At 33.7% G+C, this 19185-nt stretch overlaps 2 protein-coding genes across 3 annotated transcripts; one reads left to right on the forward strand and one right to left on the reverse strand.

The window, feature by feature from the left end:
- Nucleotides 1–292: 292 nt before the first annotated feature.
- Nucleotides 293–6603, reverse strand: LOC128227661 (uncharacterized protein y4mH-like). The gene is made up of 7 exons (XM_052938402.1): nucleotides 6493–6603; nucleotides 4593–4837; nucleotides 4106–4263; nucleotides 2981–3028; nucleotides 2740–2853; nucleotides 1170–1236; nucleotides 293–973 (listed from the first exon to the last, which is right to left on the reverse strand). The coding sequence occupies exons 1-7, from the start codon at nucleotides 6515–6517 to the stop codon at nucleotides 785–787; spliced, it is 846 nt and encodes a 281-aa protein (XP_052794362.1). The 5' UTR covers nucleotides 6518–6603; the 3' UTR covers nucleotides 293–784.
- A 4900-nt stretch (nucleotides 6604–11503) lies between these two features.
- LOC128227663 (putative nuclease HARBI1) lies at nucleotides 11504–18326 on the forward strand. 2 transcript variants are annotated; one of them, XM_052938404.1, is made up of 6 exons: nucleotides 11504–12310; nucleotides 15009–15182; nucleotides 15375–15712; nucleotides 16150–16257; nucleotides 17307–17473; nucleotides 18185–18326. In XM_052938404.1, exons 2-6 carry the CDS (start codon nucleotides 15009–15011, stop codon nucleotides 18187–18189), a joined length of 792 nt encoding a protein of 263 aa, XP_052794364.1. In that variant the 5' UTR covers nucleotides 11504–12310; the 3' UTR covers nucleotides 18190–18326. The 2 variants fall into 2 exon arrangements, 1 of the variants encoding a protein (XP_052794364.1); XR_008259842.1 differs by lacking the exons at nucleotides 15009–15182; nucleotides 15375–15712; nucleotides 16150–16257; nucleotides 17307–17473; nucleotides 18185–18326 and adding an exon at nucleotides 13396–13784.
- Nucleotides 18327–19185: the final 859 nt, after the last annotated feature.

Consider the following 19185-nt stretch of genomic DNA (forward strand, 5'->3'; position numbering starts at 1 on the left):
ATATGAGAACATTGATTGTGGTCAATTACCACTAAAATTGTAATATGAAAAGTGTTATGACCTGAGTGTATTTATCAAAATTACTCGAGTCATACACAAACAAATATTATTGAGTCTGTGTAATGCACCTTTTCGAGGTTTTGCAAAACACTGGTTGGGGGTCGGGGATGGTGTGTTTGTCTGGCACTCAGGGGATATTTAGACAAAATTATTGCAAGTTAGTGTTGTGTAATTTTCACCCCTAAAGTTCGTAAAAATTCACTGACGTATTGTCTTTTTGAGGAACTCAGTATACTTTAAGACTTTTAATATGCAACATGTATGTTTTATTTTAACGTAAAGACAACAAATCTAGCAGAATGCATGCCAAATTCAAGTGATATTTATAAAACAAAATGAAAGAAATCGATTAAATGATAAAACAACGGTCGATCAACTCTGCCAAAAAATACAATGTCAATACTTCTTCCGGATAAACGTGGTTTGTTTTCATGTTCAGATGAAGTTATTAAGCAGAAAGGTCACCCATGGAATACTTTCCATCATCATATGGATTTGTTACAACTTACCGTGAGTAGCATGGAACATATGACACGAAAGATTACTTGCAATACAAATTCGTTGCGTCCCGGTCATAAAAAGGGGTCAACAACAGGTTAGATCAAAGTCATTGCATTTTTTGCAAACGGAATGAGATTAGGAATTTCAAATATATTTACAATATGCGCACATTTATTCATAAGGTTACTTTCTCAATGAAGCCAAATGTATGAATATGTGCACATTACAAATCCAGTTTATAAACTCTGATTGCGTTTTCCCGAAATATCTTCAATCTGTCATTTGGGCCGAGTTTTGCCAGGAGTTTTTCTGTATTGGCCAGGTTTTCTTCATAGGTGACCCCAGCATTTTCGAAAACGGGCCAGTCTGATCCAAACACACATCTGTCTACTCCAAAAACCGAGAGAACGTGCTGTAAGAGACATTGAATAAAACAAGTGGCGTTCTCTCTATGCACACAATGTAGTTACATTATTCAACTGAAATTAACAGTGGTCATTTACGCCATAAAATAATTTCTTAGTCAGGCAAAAGCATTTTGAAATCGTATAGCATAACAGTTATTTACGGCATGAAGATCAATGCATATACATTTTAAACAATCTTACATCGATGAAAGGTTGATAGTCAATGGCCTTCCACGTGTCTTTCTTGTCCTCAGCAATCAATCCAGATCTGAAAGTTAGTGGTTCTTTCAATGTTCAAATATGAAGAATTATATGCATAGCAGTTGTACAAGGACTATACAGTCCAACGTTTGAACTACAAGTATGAGACTCATAGGTCGAAGGCAAACAGATACTCGACAAGATACAAAGGACCTTACGTGCGATAAGTTTAAAGTTAAAATATAACTAGTATTTGTTTACAATGATTTTGAAGAAAGTTATATCAACTAATGCTAAATAACACTCTTTGGCTCGATGATGTGCGAGTAGGTGGATTGGTAGCACTAACGACACTCACAAGGATCAAAGGAATAACTCCACATGAGGAGGGACACAAAACGTAACGTACGGTGACAAGTTGTTTACAACAATTGTTTTAGTCATAAGTTTAATTCATTTCTGTCTGACAAATTTTACAACATCGACTTAAAATACTATGGATTTTAGTTTACATAACATTGTTCTTATTATTCAAAAGGAACGCCACTTTTGAATGTGGTGTAAAAAGGCGACTTTTTTTTTCCAAGAACATTGTGGCAAAGAGCAATAACATCCGTAATCTTGCCACAAAACTCGTGAAGTACATCAATACCGAACAGTCGAACTGAAAATGAGCATATATCGTCAAGAAAAAAACAACTTGCCGAATATTATGACCACGAAAATACTTCAAAGAGAGGTATTACTAAGACTGAGGAGAAAAGTCATACATTTTAATAGACCCTATAATCAAAGACTGTATTGTTCGATATTTTTAAACCGAAATATCCAAGTGATTGTAGTATTGTTTGTCTATTCTACTATATTATTTTGCTTCCCCTAAATCATTGGGAACATATAGCCGCTGCTTCGACTGTGTTTCCGTACCTTCTTTCCACGATTCCTTTCGCGCTATTTCTACCATCAGCTTGTTCTTAACTATTTGTATGACAAGCTTAACTCACAAGGTCAGTGATTTTTCTAAGATTTATGGCCCTTTTATTTTATTTTTTATGTATAAAATAGGTCTCATCCACACCACTATTCGTGTCGGTGCAAATTATCTGCAACTGCCGGATTGAATCCACTGTTATTTTTAAGGTAGGTTTACGTACAAGAGGAGATGCGCACATTATCAGAACGTTTCGGTTCTCAAAGTTGTTGCCCTTTGAATTTCTATATGGTGTGTTACAGGTCCATTCGTGATAGAGATTTCTCACAGCAACTACCGGCTTGAATTTAAGGAATTTCTATGGAAAGATTGGCTCACAAGAGAAGATGCCATATTGTCAGCACGATCCGTCTCGATGAGTATACATCATGATCCAACGATAACGATTTTTGTCACAGCTAGTTTGAAATTGCAAATATATGTTTAACCCAAAACGTTATCTTAAGAAATCTTTAACTAAAATTCTTTATCTTACAATATAGGTTAAATTTGGACGGATAATTCTTGAAATGACGGCCAGATATAAGCCATTAAACTTAATTATCAAACTTAGAAAATGCAAGTGTTACTACAGCTTACATTTTGCAGAAAACATTTGGGTATTTGGCAATCTGTTCCATGTCATCCCACCAGCCCGTCGTCCTACCCTCTGAAAAGTTTGGTTCGGCAATGTGGTTTAAAATGAATCGGAGGCTGCAAAACAAGTGAAGTTTTTTTTCTATCTATATAATCACGATTCAAGAGTGAATGTATTTAAGCATAGTGATGACCATGTATTTTAAATTCAATTTTAAGCCATATGATCAAAGCAAATTTTTACCTTGGATGTTTTGCGACTACGGTGGAGATCAATGGAAGGTTTTCGTGCCTAAAGAAAGAAGCGACGGTGAACATTTCCATTTCTATATAAAAGTGTTCTTACAGAACTATCAATATCACAATAGCTTCTACACGTATTAATTGAAACCAAAAGAACATATCAAGTTACTCCCACATGTGTCAACTGAGCCCACAAGATCATATCAAGTTACTCCTACATGTGTCAACTGAGACCACAAGGTCATGTCAAGTTACTCCTACATGTGTCAACTGAGACCACAAGGTCATGTCAAGTTACTCATACAGGTGTTATTTGAGCCCACAACCCACGTCAAGTTACTTCTACATGTGTCAGTTATTCCAACAAGTCATGTCAAATAACTCAAACACGTATCATTTGAGACCACAAGGTTATATCAAGTTACTCCTATATGTGTCAACAGAGTCCACAAGATCATGTCAAGTTACTTCTACATTTGTAAACAGAGTCCACAATGTCATGTCAAGTTACTTCTACATGTGTCAATTGAGCCCACAAGGTCAGTTCAAGTAACTCCTACATGTATCAATAGAGCCCACAAGGCCATGTCAAGTTACTCCTACATGTGTGAATTGAAACCACAAGCTCATATAATTTTCTCCTACATATGTCAATTGAAAGTACGAGTCATGTATAATAGATCCTACATGTGTCAACGTAGACCACAGGGTCATGTTGTCACATTACTCCTAAATGTGTCAAGGCAGTGTGCAGTACATCTTACATGTGTCAGTTTATTCAACAAGGCAATATCCGGTAGCTTGGCCATGTTGTTTCAATTGACACATGTAGTTCATGAGCGCAGTTACTCGTGATTGAAAATATATAACATTGCTAATGCGCTTTTGAATACTCTTAATAACTCAGGTTGTATATGCCGTACAAAACTAAAAGATGTTAAACAAAATTAAAAAATAGATTCAATAAAACAATAAAGAACATGACCGAAGCAACAAAATGTAGCACACAGGACAGAAAGCACCTTTAAAACAACAGTGTTATATTTGTTTTCAAAAAATAAAGTGTCCTTGCTGTTGTTCCCACATGTTATTAAGATACCATATATGCATATATGCATATAGTTACCTTATAGCCAGGTCAAATGTGAGGTCATGTTTAGCCAGGGTATCGAGTCCTCTGTTGACGTCATCTCGCGTCAACCAATCGTCTGCCTCGAAATTTAGGAGATGTCTTGCCCCTTTTAAACAACCCTTTGCCTTGAGCGAAGTGATAACCGAATCCAGCTGTAATACGTGAATGAATTTAGTACCAGTGCATATAGCTACATGTGAGTGGCTTTTCTGCAGTTGACAGCACCGGCCAAGCATAATTTGGAGATACAACGGCAATAAATGGAAATTATATTATTTTTTTGCGTAAGGGTTTGGTATACGATAGCAGGGGATTTTCACAAATAAAACTAAAATGATTAACAAGGGTTTATGTCACTGCAATTCAATTTAAATCTAATCTTCGCGTTCAGATGTCGTGACCATGACACTATTGTATCCATTTGTCATTTTAGTGTATATGATACGCTATAAACAAAGTGCGATGTTTACCAAATACGTACATCTGGACTGGTCAGGTCGAGTCCAGCCACAATGCCCACAACGACCGGGTGAATCGAGACCATGTCCATCATCCATTCTGCTTCCGCTATGCCCCCAAAGCTCGCATTCAAACACTGCACGAAGACCGCGTGTTTAACGGGCGTATTTTTTATATTTCTCTCAAGGCCACATGGCCAGTAGTCCTTGTAGATCTGCATGTCCGGCGTTGGCCAAGGATATTTGAACTCCTCCAAGGCCCAATTATCTGAATAACATAGATTGATGAAAACAAACAACAATTTTAATGCATTGTGTTGTTTAGGGGTCTTCCACAGTGCAAAAAACGATTGGGGAAGACAAAACAAATTAAATAGTTCATGTTTATTAACCTCAATTAATTTATTTATTTTGACAAAACAAATCTTTTTCGGGAGTAAAACATACATACCTTGCGGCATGTTTTGGGGTAGTAAGAAATTGACCGAATTTAACGAAACAAGATTTTATCATATTTTGGATCAAAAAGCAATTTTTTTTTGGAAAAGACTGTCGACAATATAACTTTGTCTTTGTAATAAAATGTCTTGAGAGTTCTTGATGCTATCTTTTCAAATAAGAAAGATATTTATCACAATAATGATAAATAGTATATTATGTTCATTCCAGGTTACAAAAATAAAATAGATTTCTTTAAATAGCTGCAATCAACACAAAGTTATAAGACATTGTTGATTGGGTAGAGCTGACCATTTTGACCATTTTGCCACAAAAATATAATGATTCTGTAAAAAACATTTGCGGTAAAATGCAAATGCTTTTTGATTGAAAATCTGATAAATTTATCTTTCGCAAAATTTCCTCATCTATTTACAGCTTCACATGTTGCAACCGATATATGTATTATGCTTGCTTATTAATGAACCTCAAAACTAAATAAGTTTTTAAACATTTTCTTTTGTTTTTGTACTTCAAATGACTTCTGAATATGGAAGGCCCTTAACTAAATTTAACGTAATTGTCAATAAACAAAAATATATTGTGTGTGCAAAGATAAAAAATATTAACAATAGTTCGGAGCATACTTAACTGTGGAAATTTTGGCCACGTAGTTATTAATATAATTGAATTTGATGTTTTAAATAATAAAATCAAATGAGTTAAACATAAATATGCATTGAAATAAAAAATGCATATATACTGTGGCCCCTGAACTTAATCTTAGGTAACAGATATATTTTTCCTTAGATAGAACAAAGCTTCATACATACAAATACATAAATATAATCATAAGCGAATTTGAATCTATTCATATACACATGGAACATGATTATATGATTAAATATAATGAGAATACAATAGAAATGAAACTTCAATGTCTATAAGTACATGCATACTTGTATGTTGAAGATTTTATGACGAAACTATAGAAAGTTTAAAGAAAAAGGATTGTGCTGCTTAACTCGTGCTGATAAGTGAGTGCAATCAATATTTAATATAGAATTACACAAATGCATATAATCAGTTCACCATTCAGAAAACAATAACTGTTTTCAAGGCCGATAACCTAATGCCTAATTGAGCCGAAAGTAGTAAGACATCGATATGGAAATCATAATATAAATTCAATAAAGTATTAAGTAGTACCCTTCTGATTAAATTAGCATAAACATGTTCAGTGCAATTTAACTGTTGTCTAATTAAAGATAAAAAGCGATAGAAGAAAAGGTATCGTCCAACATTTGCTATATCCAGGTCATACAATAGCTAAACTAGGTCGAATCAATATTCTAGCATTCGTTAAGTGTTAATAGTTAAGTGTCAGTCTAAATGGACAAACTTAAGGCATATTCAATACATCATCCGTATATACTGAATATAAAAAATCATATGCTATGTTATTGCAATTGTTATATTACTTACAAAAATGGCAATCCACATACTCCATTGCTGTTAATGCAGGACAAGTTGTTCGTATAAACGAAGAGCCGTGTCTCCATAGATAACGTTTAATAACACCTGGATTAAGTGCATGTTTCGCAAGTCTAGTTTAGTTTTTACAAAGATAAAGTTCCCCTTGACAAGGCGTAGTCTTTGCAAAGATAACACGGAACTATTTACATAATTAAGCCACACCAAACAGAACAGCTTACGATTTTCATTATTAAACCATTTTCCCCATATAGGTCACATACTCCTACCAACCCAAAATAGGTCACAATACTGGAAAATTCGTTAACTCGTTTAAACCACTTGCATAGTTGGCCAAAAGTTCCATAAATATCGACACAAAAACGTTTTCTGGCTGCTTCTGGTACTCACTCCCGTAAAGTAGGCGGAGTACCACCCCGTAGGTGTTGCCGGGGACACAGTCATAGACCTACCGCCCAATATAGGTCACCATACTGGAAAAACTATTTTGTAGTAGACTGCCGGCTTGGAGGTACTGAAAATTTGAAACCGTCATTTTGCAGTGGGTATGTTATATTTCCACGAGTATCGTGTTATTCCTCGTATTTCTGTATTTCTGTAATAATGTTATATCATGATTTGCAAATACTTCACATATTTTATCTTTTATTCAACAATAACCTACAAGGCCTTTCAAATAAACAACATCTTTACTTACTAAGTCCGGTTTAGTAGGTTAAACCCATGTAAAGATGACCTTGACAAGTTCATTAATTTGTGTGCATCCTGAACTGTGCAGTTCGATTTTTTTATATGTAAGGCCACTACTTTTATATAAATTGGTTTACAAAACCGGCGGGTCTAATTTTCCGAAAAGTACAAAAAAAAATAAAAAAATGAATTTCACTATTTTTTCAAAATTATTTTCCCGACCGTATTGATTTTGGTGCGAAACGAAAGAAAAACGCACAGATAAGAGTACGAATGCAGTAGATCTCGACTGGTTTGTTGTTCCGTGGCCGTATTTGCCAATTTATAGTGATAGCATGTGAGCCAGTCAACTGTTATGGCAGCGCTGATGGCAATGGCGGAATTGACGACAGCAGTCATTCTTTGTATGAAATAATTAATTAAAATATGCAGGAGTTGTTAAAATAACAATAGCAATAAACATTGGCAAATTTAACAGCCGACACAAACAATTACTGTCACGTGATTGTTGTTATTCCCCGCCAATTTAGGTCATGGAAATATTGTTGTTTATAGATAAAATATAAAATTGTCAGCGGCTGCCATCGAATTAGTAGACACAAATATCTGTAAATTATGTGTGAGAAAAACATTTTATAACATTTTATGGTTAAATATCAAATAACAGTGCACTAAGTGTGAGTGGTGAAATCGAAAGTAAAATTTCAAAGTTTACACCGGTGACCTAGTTTCACAAGTTCGGTCGATGGTGTTTATGGATTTGAAATCACAAAAATGGTTTGGAAATACTTGTTATTGAGTCAATGTTAAGCTTGTGTTTATTCTAGATTACATGTTTATTCATGTTTGGGTTAATAGTAGAGTAAAAACAATGAAAGAGTTGAACACATGTCTCAATGACATTTTAATACTAATGTCATGAGTTGTGTGCAAAACATTTAGATAAAATAACACGGAAAACTATTTTGAATAAGTCCATTTCAATTTGTAATGAACTTGATATTTCTCTATAAATGAGATTTGTTGTTGTAACCAAGGAATACTCTTTAAAATGAAAAATAAACAAGCATGAAGTATAGATGCTCTGTGAACTCGTGTATACACAAAATGGCGGAGTTGGAAGAAGATGAAAATATCCGATACATAATTATGGATTTCTCTGTTACTATCATTGGTACATAAAGTTAAGTCACATGCTAGATTTATTATTTTGTTATGTGATTTTTATGTACTGATGTGGTAATTTGCTGCAAGATTTGAATTTGAAATGGATTTGGTGAACATCCCATGGTAAATATCCCGGTCCGAAAATATCCGAACTTAGCATGGATCGAGTTACACACAACTAGGACCCACCATGGTAAAGGTTATTAAAACTCAAATCTAGGTCTAGTTTGGTTTTTAGTTTTTCAGGAATTGCTTTCACAAAGTTAAAGCTCAAATGTCTTCATAAAATGTTACTTCCTTATTTACAAAATTGGTAATTATTTCACTTTATTGGCATTTTCCAATATTGAAATAACTGAAACAATGTTTAGAAAATAGTATGTATTGTTTAAATACAGTGCAATTTTTTGTATTTTAATGCGTAAAATTGCCTTCTCTTTTCTTTCAATTTAATATTGTTCAATTTAGTGTTCTGCATTCACTTTTGCTTTATCATACCCTTGAAGCTTAACAAATGTCTTGCTGAGTGATATTCAATGTATCTTTGATAAAAAGTGTAGTTTATACATGTAAACATGTTTTATAGTCAATTTCATTGATGTTTTATATGCACAGTATGTAAGATTTAAACTGTGTGTTTAATTAGAACTTTGAAACTTTGAGTGTATTAAAACATGCATTAATAGCAGTTTAAAAAGTCATGTAAATGTTATAAATTTTCAATGTTTTTATGTTGTTCTCTGATTTTTACCCTTCAAGAGTATGTTTTGTGACTTTTTTCCTTTTTTTTTTTTTTTTTTTTTCGACCGCCCGATGGACATTTTTCCCAAAAATTCTTGTAAACCAAAAAATAAAAAAGGAGTGGCCTAATGAGTCTTACCGTGAATGACACATTCCCTATGTTTACATTTTTAGTGTGGTCTGATTTATTTCTAAAAGCTTTAAACTCTCAATTTAAATGAGGGATCGTGAGTAAAGCATATGGTTAGAGCATAATATAGTTCTAATTAGTTGATATATAACAGTGAACAATGTTGACAAATAATGTTGCAATGATGTAAAATTGGTGTACGTCTGTTCGTTTGGTCGTTATGTGTTAATGTTCACCGTTTTATAGTTTTATTGTATTTGAGCGTAATACAATTAACAAAGACACAGAGGTGAGGGATCTGACTTACTATCCATGTTTCTGGAAAGCTGATCTGTGGTTGTATTCTCTTTTGATTCCTGGTTCTGTATGTTATACCTGCATCTGCGGGTCTTCCGGGTATCCAGCCAAGGGTCCGCCAACCGCCAATCGGAGCTCACCTTTCAGGGTTACATTGTGATCACATGTGATTACAGCACAACCCCTATTTTGTTAATTAGCCCCTCCTATACCGAAATGACGTTGTGACCAAACCTCAACACCCTTAACCCAGGCAAATCCAATGAGGCCAAAAGGGACTCAAAACAGGGGCAACTTCCAAGACATCCCCATAATGCAACAAAATTAAGACAAGTGAAAAAGATCCAAATTATTACTTTAAGACTATACTTGACCATGATAAATAAAAAAGGGCTATATCCTAAACAAGGCAGATAAGTGAAAAAATGCAGAAACTACCCTTTAAACATCTTGGTGTTATCTCAACAACTAGATCAAGAAAAAAACTACCCGTCCAACATCCGTGTGATGTCTTATAAAGTAGGTCGAGAGACAAGGGGAGAGTAACCGGAAACTACATGTTAAGCGTGTGGGTGAAGTTATTCACCTCTGTGTTAACCAATTCACAGGTCCCCCCTAAATTTTACCATAACCCTACCTCTGACGCCAAGTCCTCTGGGTAAACAATCCCTCCCTGGCGAGAAAGAAAATGAAGAGCATCAACTCCATATCCAAAAGAATAAGGCCATCAAGAGATACTCTCTTAAGTCTGCATGTCAGACTCCGATCGAAGGATGCTTCCATCCGAAATGGGAAACTACACTTGACTCTGCTATTAGGGTCTTTGAACCACGCACTCCTGGAACGGCCACCACTGATTACTATCGAGAATTAAAGAGCATTTGAGAAAAAAACCCAGGACTATGGCAACCAATTCACCAACACAAGAGCAAGCACCCCCTCTCGATAGCCGGATTGATAGAGCCCCACCAGTTCACAGGACTGCAGAGTGCAGCAGAGCCCAGGGGCCGTATTCAATATACATCTTAAAATTAAAATCAAACTTAAATCTATTTTTTTTCTTAAAAAACTAGATTTTTCTAATTAGATTGTTCTTAGATCTTAGATCGAAGATTAGTGTTATTCAATATTGATATTATAGTAAGATTTCTTTTAAGATCACTCTTAAAATATAAGGAAGCACCTTGGTAGCCTTACTCTAAGTCTTAAAAGTTAGATTGCGATAAAAACAGATAAAAACACACAAACACATACGAAAACTGACGCTGAATATTCTTATTTTGAAGTCTTTTATAAAGTAAGTATCCGAATTTCATTGTATTTCTTCTTAATTCAGTTTTTCCGTTTACCGCTCTCGTTTATTGATTTCTCACATTCGGTGAGTTGCAAACTCCGCGCAGTGTTACTTCCCTTGCAGTACAGTAATCACTGCCTTCACAAATATCACGTGATGATAGAAACGGCACGTGATTGCAATTTACAAAATGGACGGAACACCTTTAAAAGAAATTCCAGCAACATGTTTCATTTGTTTAGAAAATAAACGATTTTATTCCATAAAAGGAAAAAATGCAAAACGTTCAATACATGTCTGAATAGCTAACAACACATCCATGTTGATATTGTAATTTGTAAATCCTACTTTCAATTTGAAAAAAGACCGAACATTTCCGAATGTTTTTTTTAATTGTTATTTTTTTATAAAACATATTATGCCTATCAACTGGCGTAAAGTAATTATTTAAGAAAGGATATAAGAATAAATATATATGATTAAAAAAAATGCCATTAAAAATTTTCATCCAATTTTGGATGAAAATCTTGTGGTGGCAGTGATTACTGTACTGCAAGGGAAGTAACACTGCGCGGAGTTTGGGTGAGTTGCACTACCAAAACAAAATGGCGTCTAGAAAGGAACCATTCGGAACTCCTCGGCCATTTTTTCAAAAACAACCTCGGATGTATATGGACGGTTTACATACTTAAAAAGTGGTACGTTTAAGTCCGCTGCAAATAGATCGCGTAGTAATCTTATTTAGTAGTTAAAAATTATGACTTAACTCTTGGGAATCGTAATTATGTTTGCAATAATACACTTCACTGGCAATCAATTTAAACTGAGAGCAATGAATACAACTCTTAAACACTACATTTAATTAATGCTTTTATTCAAAAAAATACGGACTACTTCAACAGATGTACCGGCATACATCCGAGGTTGTTTTTGAAAAAATGGCCGAGGAGTTCCGAATGGAAAGGAACCAAACTCCGCGCAGTGTTACTTCCCTTGCAGTACAGTAATCACTGCCACCACAAGATTTTCATCCAAAACTGCGCGGAGTTTGGAAAGGAACATGCGAGGACTTTTGTAAACTTTATTGAAATGGCATCTTACCAGGGACTATGATATGTTTGTGGTGTTAAAGATATGATGTAACAACGTGTTATCTAAAGAAATATCTCATTGTTTATATCCAAATCAACATACAAACCAGTGAAATCGAGTTGATGTGTGAAATTTGACAGTTCGTGAAGATGAAGCTTAATATTTTGAAATATATGACATACATGGAAGAATAATTTGTAGATAAAGTATTTTCCACGAATTCAACAACATAAATCATGCTACATTATGGAGTGGAAGTTCAATGATATTGTGTAAACATTGTGTAAATATTTGCACACACTTTGGAGTGTAAGCAGAAAACTCAAAACAGTGCGGTCACACAAGTTTAACACGGATCCTTACAGGAGTTCTAATGAAGAAGATTTATATTCATAAAGGTATGTTTTAAAACTTAGTTTTATGTGTAGTAGTTATGTAAAACGTTTGTTCAGTCGCTGACTGTAACTTGAGTAAATGACAATTTTTGAAATGGTGATTTTCAATATAATTATATGATTATTTGATATTTCAAAGTCTTGAACTACTTTCAATAAAAAGTCAGTAGTGTGTGTTAAGACAACTTTTTGAACAGTTTTACATTGTTCCAGCACAAACAAAAAAAGTCAAGCAAGTCTGTGAAGGCAGTTAATAGTTGGATAATCAGACAGGCAGATTTATATAATTATTGTGTTATTGTTAGTTAACAAGATTGAAAAGTGACCATCTTCAAAGTACAGTAAACAAGATTTAAAAGTGACCATCTTCAAAGTACTCTTGTCACTTATGCAACAGTCAGTTTTACCCCCCCCCCCAAACCAGCAGGGGGATTGTGGATACTTTGACTGTCAGTCAAGCCAACTGCTGGTAAAGTCTCAGTGTTAACCACATTCTTAAATGATTAATATCATCAAATTTCGACAATATCCAATAATAAGTTTAAAAAAACAACACCATATACATAGCATATGGAAAATATCTTTCACTTTATTGTAATGTATACATGTATGGACATATTAAAGCTGTACTCTCACAGATTTACCATTTTTATAACTTTTTAATTTCTTGTCTTGGAAAGAGCAATTTTTGTGTTAATACCTGCAAATCAATGATATAAGATTGCAGGCAAAAAATCAGATCATAGATTTTTATATTTCATTTCAAAAATTAATGTTTTATGGCTTATACTGTTACTAACAATTTAAGAAAATGCATATTAAACATCATTTTGATCAACTACAATATATAAATCTGCGATCTAATATTTTGTCAGCAATCTTTAACAGATTTCCATGGATTTTCGCAAAAATTGGTTTGTTCCAAGACAAAAAAAAACTTGCCAAAAAATTCAATCTGTGAGAGTGCAGCTTTAAACCTTTTTGTTATTTTTTATTGTGCAAATAATGTCATAGTTTTAATTGAAAAAATTGCATTTAGGTCACAACTATTTTTCTTTCTGTATTTAAATTTATGTGTGTTATTTCAGATACAACTCGTTACTAGAACCACTACTGATTAGTTACAAAAAGCAAGGAGAAGGACATGGTCATGGTATAAGACTTGCACTGGAACGTCATGGAGCTTCCTTATAGATTTTACCAAGTGCCAGCATATACCTTCTCAGTTCCGCCTAGATGAGTCAGAGAACTCTACCTCTCAGCCAGTCCTGTTTAACCTGCTGAATTGAACTTGCCAATGGAATACTACTTATAATTAACTTTGAACAATGACAGAAAATACATGACCTTGATGAAACATTGAGTCAAATATTTTCATATCTGTTGACTTGCTTATTATTTCTTGTACAAATGTTTCATCATTTTTTTGGAACGTATAATATTATTAATTCTTATCAACTGTTGAAAATTGCTGAAATAAAAAACATAATATAATTTGCCAAGAAGCAAGTTTTTTCTATTCTATATACATATAACTAAAATGAGGCAGCATTTCACGTACAAGTCAATGGACAATTGGTCAAACTTTGCAAACAAATAAATGTTTATTTTGAAAGGACAATGTATTTGGTTCAAAACCCAAATCAGTCTGCCATATGGGATAGACTGGAAAGGATCATTGTTCATATAATTATTTCCTTGATTTCGCTGGCAAAAGGGAAAAATGTTTTTATTAACTTCAAACTTTAAATATGTCAATTGGCATAAGTGCCATGGACAAAAACCATAAATGTGGTTGTAGTATTTATTGGAGTAATCGCCTTTTTTTTATTTTTTACCGAATTCAGGTCTTTAGAATATCTTGAAAAAGGCTTTGAAATATTGACCGCAAACATCATAGTATATCTTGTTGTGACGAAATGCATGGCACATTACCACTACTCTGGCTGCATTATTTTAGGAGTTGTAGCCGTTTGTTTATTAATGTTCTCAATTCTTGTCTGGAGCATAACAGAAAATTGACTTCATTGTTATTATACAAATAGTGATGAGAAGTGCAGAAAATGTTATTGAGATGGAATACAGTTTGCAGGGCCCATAACTCCGTTCTTGTCATTCAGAGAGTTATTGCCCATTGTTAAGCAATAAATTGGTATATTTTGTTGAAAGGCAAAGTGGATACTGGTTTCAACTGATAAGCGTGAATGGCAGTCTGTGACATCTGTGTCTTGTATTTTATGAATGTTAAATATCTGTAAACTAAGAAAAAGGTTTGTTGTGAACAGGATTCATGTAGCTGTAATTGTATTAGACATACAGGCAGCTTCTTATAGATTGTTAAGTCTTTTTTTGTGTATATGTGGGAAACAGATATGGTGTGAGTGGTAAATTGTCTGTGGAGGCAATGATTCGTGTCATTGTGATTGTTTTGTCGATACCAGTAAGTCTACAGTTCTTCTCTTTACATTTAAATTTACAAGTTCATTTGAGCTTCATTTTATACCACGTACATGATTCTTTCTGTAACCTTATTACATCATGAACTTTCATAAAATGATGTACTGGAATGGACATACTGAATGTAGTATTACTAAATTTAAAATATTATACTAGTAATCATAAGTGATACAGTTTGGTAATACTATAATACAATGAGTCATGTCCTAAAATCATTTATCACTCTCTTCCCTTGAATTGACAGATGGAGAGAAGACCTAATCTGGATGATTTGACAAACATTGAAATCATTGATCGATACCGTCTTGATCGTGATGGGATCGATTATGTGGAAAACATATTATCAAGACAAATAACGCCAAAAGCGTATCGAAACCATGCCATCTCTGCAAGGCACAAACTACTTATAACCTTAAGGTATCTCGCGACTGGTCCAATCCAACTGAATGACTGCGACATTCATGGTGTCAGTCAACCGACTATTTCAAGAGTACTTGGAGAAATGCTGAATGTCTTATCAGATCCAAGGCTGGTACAACAGTTCATTTCCTTCCCCACAGATGCAGCTGATCTGAGGAGGAACGCGACAATTTTTGAGGGAATTGCAAACTTCCCAAAAGTGATGGGCCTCATAGATGGCACCCACATAAGAATTAGGGCACCGTCAGAAGACGAATATATGTATGTAAACAGGAAACAGTTTCATAGCGTAAACGTGCAGGTGGTTGTGGATGGTGAAGACAAAATCATCGACATTGTAGCCCGCTGGCCGGGATCTGTTCACGGTGCCAGAATTTTGCGAGAAAGTGGCCTATCCCAGCTCTTAGATAATGGGTTTGGAGGCCATGAACAGTTCCATCTACTGGGTGATAGCGGCTATCCTAGTACGCGATGGCTGCTTACACCATATCTGAACCCCCAAGGTTTAGCACAAGAAGCTTACAACAGGTATGCAGTAATGGCTTAATTGTATTTATTTTACATATTAACATTTAGTGATTTACTTTTTAATTTTGCTAAAAGATAAGTTTGGCAAACAGTTGTATAATATGATCACAGTATAATTAAATATCAACATTTAAACAATCACAGTTCTTTGAAGTGATAATCAAAATTAGTAACAATCACTGGCTCTAAATATCACTATACTATAAGTCCCATATCATCACAGAATGAAAGCTTAAAATGTACATGTAAAAATGTATAAAATGATTAAACTGTTTTCATGTTGAAAGGGAATATCAGACATTGATAAAACATGTTCTGTCAACAAATTTCTTTGTAGATAGTTAATATTAACAATTTCTATAATTTATTCATTACTTAATACTGACATTCCTTATTAACATAACAAAAGTTCCATTAAACTTTTAAATGCATTGCAGAAGCCACAAAACAACAAGATCCAGGGTAGAGAAAGCCATTGGACAGCTGAAGAGGAGATTTGGTGTGCTCCATACAGAGATTGCCCTTTCACCAGAAAAAGCCTGCAAGTAAGAAGCACCCTTATGATTCAAACAACTGTTTGACGATTATATTCTCTACATGAAATGTATATTAAGGTATCTGAACCATCACAAATGAAAAACACTTTGTTAGATTTGTATATCTAAAGCTAAAAGTTAATTGAGTTTATACCGGACTTTATTTAAGTATAGTTTTTTTGATATTGGCATCTTACTGGTTACAAATATGTAAAATGAACAACTGAATTTTATAAATAACATCAAACGACCACCAAACACACCAGAGAAATGGAAACCAGCAAACAACTTTAAAAAATTACAAAACAAATACATAATGGGCAAAGCTATTGAACATTGACACCACAATGATAGGGGTCATCAGGCATCAAACACTGACATATTGTGCCAATCTGTCAGAACTTAGTTTAAGTTGACATGATTAACAACATGGCTGTTAACATTCAAATTGTTACCACTCTGAAAGATTAGTGGAAACAGTTATGATATGTAGATCTTTTATTACTTGAATATTTTATCACATTATCAAACAGTTCATGTTTAAAGATTAACAACAATGTCGTTAATCATGTTGTTGATTTAAACAAGGTTTTGAGTGATCGGCCAAGTAGGGGTTTGATTCCTTAAAACATCATCTTTATAAAGTTGAGTTATAGTAAGTGCACAATAAAGTCTCATGTACATGATGTATATATGGAAAATGTATCTTGTTGAAAAGCATTTAGATATGGGTGATGCAATGCAAAGGAAATGGTTGTTATTACATCATATATTATCCTATGACATCATCTGTAAAAAGGAAATCTTACTACAATTAAACCACCAATATTCAGTAATAAATAGAAGCTTTTGGAATTGAAAATATTTCATAATAGACATAGACTTGATTTATATATTATATATATTTTATATGACTGTCTTATTTTGATGCTTGTTCATGAAAAAAGCAGGGGGAAGTAACTGAATGGTGTTAAAGGTTAAATCTGTCAGATGCAAATTCAAATTATACATATAAAATGTTTTCTTATGTTTTAAATATTTAATCATTTTTATCATAGAGTAGTCATCGCTTGTGCTGTGTTGCACAACCTGTGTAAAGCAAGAGGGATTCCATTTGCTGACAACCAAGATGATGACAATGGAAATAACAACAATGGTGATCCAAGGCCACAAGACCAAATGCCCGGTTTGCGATACAGGGATTATTTTGCTGCTACATATTTCCGTATGTTGTTAAACCCCATTCAAGTTGTTAGAGGGACTCGGGCATATTTTGTTAAACCAATACTGTCATGTGTTTAAGTCTATGTTACCATTAGGCATTTGAAACAGTTACACATATTCAATGGCACCAAAAAAGCAGAAGCAAATATAACATTGACAGTTTTACATTTTTTTCTGTGCTTGTACCTTCAAATGTTTCACAAACTTTATTTTGTTATTTGTTCATGAAAGTTATGTTAAATGAATAAGTTTTACCAATGGCAATACAACAACTATTTGCAACCAAAATCTCTGAATGAGTCATTTCATCACTACAGACAGTTACATTTGAAATACTTTCTTATCCATAATTAATTTAAACATTGGATATCATGCAAGAGTTTGATTTGTACAGTTTTGATTAATGTAGAGAATGTCATTTAAAATTAGTAAGTATAGTTATGACTCATATACATAAAAGATGTTAAATAAAATTGAATACAACACATATGATGGTAGAACAATACACTATAAAGTATGCCTAGTAATTATCAACTTGAAAATGTCACATTAACAAGGTAATACTTCTGCAGATATGAGTAAAATATTGTGCTTAAATAGTTGAAAAAAATACTGGTACACAAATAATGCATGTCAATATCTAAAAAGTTTAATTTGTCTTTAATTTATTTTCCAGCAGTGCCACCTCTAACTCCAACTTTCTTTTTTTCAGGTTGATCACTTCCAAGCATAGTTTACAGTGTGAACATTGATTGGAGCATGAAATGTCATTTGAAGAAAAGATAGTGTCCACATTTAAGACTGGCTGGAATTCTGGAAACGTCTGTGCTTCAGAACTATGTGGAGTAACAGCATCTTCGCTCACATCTGTTATTTGGGGCAGTCTGAAATGTAGCATGTATATGCATTTTTACATGAAACTTGTACTTCATTAAATTGCATGCAAGTGTTTCAAACCCAAGTGTTTACATATCACCACTAATTACAATGTTTCAAGTTTTTTTATAGATAATTTTGATGTTCTTTTGCCACATGTTTTGGTAAAAATGAAACTAAATGCGTGTTGTTTCCTGTCATTTCTGTGAAATGGTGAAACTATCAGGAACGGATTGATTATATAACGATTTTTGGGCTGAGCTTCTCGGTAGTAATTGTATAACAAAAATGAAATGTTTTCTGTTGTAATTCTTACGGATTTATATGGAAAGCAGATGTTGGTTGACTTGTTAGTACGCTTACACTGGATGGTGATGACCCAACACTGAAATATAATGCCATATAATAAAGATATTACTTCTTTTAACTATTCAATCTTTCTTGGCAGAATTTTTCAATTTTCTGACAATGTTTGGTGAATTGCAGTGCCACACATTGTGTTTTAGTACATTTATTCAGTCAGCACTTTTTGATATATAAGCATATCACATTAAAATATATGTTGTTAAGTTAAAACAATTTTTTTTTCATTCAGATATATAATATGGAAAATAGGCATTGATAAAATCACTATAATAACTTCAATTTTACATACATGGCATGGAATACAGAGAATAGCTAATTTGTTTTTGTTATACTAATAAAACATGTACTAATAATATATAACATGATAACAACCTTGTACACTGCATCCATGTAGTGTCGAACCCTGTCGCAGCTGGCATTATGCCATGAATGTTAACGGTCTGAAGACCAACAACATCCATTACAGCCTCG

Source organism: Mya arenaria, chromosome 3 (assembly GCF_026914265.1).
Source record: "Mya arenaria isolate MELC-2E11 chromosome 3, ASM2691426v1".
Taxonomy (NCBI): domain Eukaryota; kingdom Metazoa; phylum Mollusca; class Bivalvia; order Myida; family Myidae; genus Mya; species Mya arenaria.